The sequence below is a fragment of the Vollenhovia emeryi genome, unplaced genomic scaffold (genome assembly GCF_000949405.1).
Source record: "Vollenhovia emeryi isolate VEMERY1.0 unplaced genomic scaffold, V.emery_V1.0 DF940293.1, whole genome shotgun sequence".
NCBI classification, from domain to species: Eukaryota; Metazoa; Arthropoda; class Insecta; order Hymenoptera; family Formicidae; genus Vollenhovia; species Vollenhovia emeryi.
The window spans coordinates 1-5,391 of NW_011966073.1; the positions used below are offsets into that span (position 1 = coordinate 1).

General features: G+C 32.6%; 1 protein-coding gene across 2 annotated transcripts in view; it reads left to right on the forward strand.

Annotated features, from left to right (window-relative positions):
* Positions 1–1,919: 1,919 nt before the first annotated feature.
* LOC105556146 (cytochrome P450 4C1-like) overlaps positions 1,920–5,391 on the forward strand; it is a 7,023-nt gene continuing 3,551 nt past the window's right edge. Inside the window, exons 1-4 of one of the 2 annotated variants that reach the window (XM_012003218.1) lie at positions 1,920–1,962; positions 2,261–2,477; positions 2,803–2,912; positions 3,122–3,212. In XM_012003218.1, the coding sequence (XP_011858608.1) occupies positions 2,324–2,477; positions 2,803–2,912; positions 3,122–3,212 (355 nt within the window). In that variant the 5' untranslated portion in view covers positions 1,920–1,962; positions 2,261–2,323. The remainder of the gene's footprint in view (positions 1,963–2,260; positions 2,478–2,802; positions 2,913–3,121; positions 3,213–5,391) is intronic. The other variant, XM_012003219.1, reaches the window with a different exon arrangement.

Here is a 5,391-nt window from a genome sequence, read left to right on the forward strand (position 1 = left end):
AAATTGAAAAGAAAAGTATACATTTTTGATACCGTAAGCAGAACTGGCGAAGAAAAATTACTACACTCCGCACAGTGCGTCAAAGTGTGCAATTTTTTAAAGAAAAAACATGGTCATGATTTTGAGAAAATTCCGGGAAATGGGAAGAGTGAATGCAAGTTCCAATAAGAGCTTCTTAAAGCAGAGGCTTTGCCCTATAAAATGAAAAAAAAACTTTTCAATTCGACCAGTTTTCGCGAAGTTACGCTTATTTGAAATTCGCCAAATTTTGATGTAAATTTCTTGTTGCGTTAATTTTTTTGACCAGTGTATTTTATAACTCGACTCGGTCTTATACATATATTTTATAACTCGACTCTGGTGCGTTACGAAACTTTAACAACTCGACTCTGTCTTATACATATATTTTATAACTCGACTCTGTCTTATTCGACGACGATAATTGACTCAGGTGCGTTACTGAACTTTTAACTACTTAACAAAATCCTTTTATTTATTTATTAACCTACATTGTTCATAACTACGTCGTTATTGTTGATTTGCAGTATCACTCGAAAAGGACCCAAAAAATAGGGTCGAAACGTTGTGTAATAAATCGATTAAATAATTAGCCAGTTGGGTTGACTATTAGTTTCCCGCCTCATTTCTACTCATTACTGCTGACAATAAGCAAACTCTCCTTCGTTAATATCTTAAATAGTTCCGAATTAAAACAAATTTTTATAAAATTTATATATGTGGATTGTTACACACATTTTTTTTAAATAAAGAAAACATTACAGTCTATTTAAAGTTTTAAGTGATACAGAATAAAAAAGGAAGTATTTTTCAATGTGTTCTCTATTTCTTAATTATATTTAAGATGTAAATACTATAATGTAATTTGGATTTAAACTAAATAAGACATATTTGATAATTTGTGTGATTTTAGAACAAAAGAAGAGTGCAGAAGGAAACGAAATTTGATTAAACTGACTAAATTTCTTGTTGCGTTAATTTTTTGGACCAGTGTATTATATTACTGTGTTACTGTAATATTACATTGTAATATTTCTAAAGGCAGACATTTTACCGTTGCTGCAAGATTGCAACAGTGTTACAGCAACTTTTCGCAGCATTTAGGCAATATTGCAATCTTGCGATGAATTATTGCTACAATGTTACTGAAACCTTGCTGTGCTGTATGGGATAACACGTGCGCTTAATCGATATGTCATTTGTAGAGCCGAGATGTTCGGGCGATTTCTCGGCTCGCGTGCGGTGCACCGCTGCGTGCGAGTGAGTTGGATGCACGCTGAAGTGATATAACATTTCTCGAGGAACTCGATGCCCGCCGACCGATCTATCCGGATTGACAAGCGCGCGAATTGACGATCGGCTGACGTGTGATTTGCTGTATGCAAAGAGAGCTCGAAGAGAAGGGTTCTCATCTTCTTCCTTTTAATCCTTTTCTTCGAGCTCTTTTTGCATACAGCAAATCGCACGTCAGCCGATCGTCAATTCGGATAGATTGGTCGGCGGGCATCGGATCTCCTCGAGAAATATTGCTATCAAACTTCATCGTGCATCCGACTCACTCGCATGCAACGGTGCTCCGCGTGCGAGCCGAGGAATCGACCGAACATGCGGACCATTGTTCGGCCCTATGTGTATGACTTATCTGTAATTTCTTTATTCATTTTAATGACATGCAAATCATATGCTATCTTGTAATTGCTGCAATCGTTTCTTCATTATTAATCTTTTTGTATTGCTTATATAAGGTATTATTTAAAAAAGCTAATAAAAAGTTCATAAATAATACAAGCTTATAAACTAGATGCTATAAATAGCCTAAGACTGTTCACATGACTCAACTCAGCCAACCAGAAATCAGAAGTATGAAAGAAGAATCAATGTTATAACTGTTCAGTCATTCGCAAACGTTTAATATAACAACTTTAGCTTCTCGTGGCACTCTTAGTAAACAACCAAAACTTTTGTTATAATATAATATCTTTTATAATTTAATATCTTATTAAATAGTTCCGAATTAAAACATAAATTTTTATAAAATTTATATATATGGATTGTTACACGCATTTTTTATTAAAATAAAGAAAACATTACAGTCTATTTAAAGTTTTTAGTGATACAGAATAAAAAAGGAAGTATTCTTCAATGTGTTTTCTATTTCTTATTTACATTTAAGATGTAGGTACTATAATGTAATTTGGTTTTAAACTAAATAAATCATATTTGATAATTTGTGTGATTTAAGAACGCAATAAGAGTGAAGAAGGAAACGAAATTTGATTAAACTGGCTAATTTCGTCACGAAACAATGATCACTATTGTATTCCTGTCATTTATCCTTATTCTATTGATATGCAATTATTATGTGCATCACGGAAAGAATGGGCGGTTTATCAATCGTATACCAGGACCACCAGGGCTTCCGATACTTGGAAATTTGTTACAAAGTTTTGGTTCACGAGGTGAGTTCAACATTTCTTATATAGATAAATAAAACTTTGCTCTTGCACACAAATTTTTATATAGTATTTGCAAACAGTCCTCTCTGAAATATACATTGGAATTATATATTATTACATTAAAGTTGATTACGTTTAAGAATTACATATTCCAAAAAATGTTTTTAAGGGATAATATTAATTTTCCGATTAAAAAAACTTATTTAAGAAACAGTAAACTACGGTAAATAGTACTAAAGTTATAGTTAAATATATACATATTTTTAAATTCATATTAACTATATCACGTTACCTTAAGTTGACTTATTAGTAAATGTATTTTTATTAGAGAAACTATGGCATCTCCTGATTAGTTTATCGACCCAGTACTATCCCATTTTCAAATATTGGCAAATATTTTTTCCCATTGTATCTATCCGTCATCCAGATGATTTAGAGGTAATAAAACATAAAATATATTGTTTTTATTTTTAATATTATTAATACATATATTAGCCATAATGCGTTTATGTTTTTATTCTTTAAGGAACATTTATTTATAAAAAAATTGCTGATAAATGATAAATAATTAAATATTTAAAATACTCATAAAATCGTTTAATTTATAATTATTTACAACGTCTGCATTAAATAATGTTTAATTTTAGACAATATTAAGCAGCCCAAAACATATCGAAAAAAGTATTCTTTATGATGTTTATCATCCTTGGCTCAGCACTGGCCTTCTCACTAGTGGAGGTAACGTAATGATTTTAACCTAAATATGAATAATATACATATATAATAAATCAATGAAAAATAGAGCTAAGAGCAACAAGAAAATGTTAACGTCACAAAAATCTTTATTATTACAATATCTATAAAGAACAAACGTTTCGGTCTTTTTTAGACCATCATCAATGTTCTAAATAATAAAAAATATAAAACTTGCTTGTAATGTATAGTTTGTTGGAAATTACAGTAAACGGAATAAGTATTTATTTACATTAGGGGAAACCTCGCCGAAGACCTTGACCTTGACATATGTTGTCAAGGTCTATGTCCTAAGTGATCTTCAGAAGGTTTTAATCGAGGGAAGTTGTTTATTAAAAAATTATTAACCACAAAAGTTTAATAATTTTGCATGCAGTTCCCACGCAAGCATCCACGCGAAGCGAGGTTTAACCTGTCGGTTGTGTCTAATTTTTGGATGTGTCTAATTTTTTTATAATGGAGCCCCCCGCAGGGGGGGGCGAAACCCAATGATTCCACACATACACTTTTTCACGCGAAGCGAGGTTCAACCCACACCACTGTGTGTAATTCACGTACATTAACCTAACACCTCCACCACTAAAAATCGAAGTCGAACTTATGGAAAAATTTAGTGCTAATTTAGTGCTAATTTATTGCCTTAGTCCGGAATTTATTGCTCCAACCTTTTCACAAGAAATCTATGTTGAAAGTAGAGGTGCTGTCTTAACGCAAGAGTAAAGTGCCTTAAAAAAATTAGTTGCTCCGACCGTTGTGGTCTTAAAATCTTTCTTATATTTATTGCTCTATGGATATGAAGTGTCGAATTTATTGCTTAATGTTTAACCGTAAAAACACGTATTTTTAGAGTGGCGGTGCTAGCTTAACGCAAGAGTAAAGTGCCTTTAAAAAATTAGTTGCTTCGACCGTTGTGGTCTTAAAAAGTTTCTTATATTTATTGCTCTAATTATCTTATACATATCCTTATACACTAATGTGAAAAAGTATGTTCCCGGTGTATGCCGCCACTATAAAAACGGAAGTTTCATTGTTTAAACGTTAAGCAATAAATTCGACACTACATATCCTTCGAGCAATAAATATAAGAAACTTCTTAGGACTACAACGGTCGGAGCAATTAATTTTTTTAAGGCACTTTACTCTTGCGTTAAGCCGGCACCCCCACTTTCAACATGGATTTCTTGTGAATGTGTTGGAGCAATAAATTCCGGACTAGGGCAATAAATTAGTGGTAAATTAGCCTAAATTTTTCTTTAAGTCTGACTTCGATTTTTAGTGGTGGGGGTGTTAGGTTAATGTACGTTACATAGAATACACGTAAATATCTTAAGGTAGCGCTTATGTTATTTTATACCTCTCATGACTTTGTTTACCTTTGGAATCTACTGTCTATGCTCTTTAGTCGTATTGTATTCTTCACGAGTGTATCATGCGTCTGTACGAATTTTTAGTTATTTGCGACGATGACGTTGCACTTGTCGAAGTTTTGATTGCGAGAGGTATTTTTATGCGTGAAATTAAATGTCCGAAATGTGAGTCAACAGTAAAACTTACGCCAAATTTGTCTAAATTGCAATATCATTGCCACGCAACATATTAAAAAGTACGGTAATTATGCATAAAAGCGACTTCCTCTCCGATTTGTTTTATTTTTAAATATGTTGTTGGGGATGTCTTCCCGAATCATTTCATATATATACACTGGTCAAAAAAATTAACGCAACAAGAAATTTACATCAAAATTTGGCGAATTTCAAATAAGCGTAACTTCGCGAAAACTGGTCGAATTGAAAAGTTTTTTTTTTTCATTTTATAGGGCAAAGTCTCTGCTTTAAGAAGCTCTTATTGGAATTTGCATTCACTCTTCCCATTTCCCGGAACTTTCTCAAAATCATGACCATGTTTCTTCTCTAAAAAATTGCACACTTTGACGCACTGTGCGGAGTGTAGTAATTTTTCTTCGCCAGTTCTGCTTACGGTATCAAAAAGTGTACACTTTTCTCTTCAATTTAAAAAAAAACGAAGTTCCTACGATTTTTTTCGCCAAATCATCAGCTCATTGAAATAACCCTTGTGTTTTCGACATTTACCGTACGAATATCTCCGTTAAAATCATCGTAGCAAGATCGTTTTTGTTTTAAATTAAGCTTGCACTCTCAGCTTT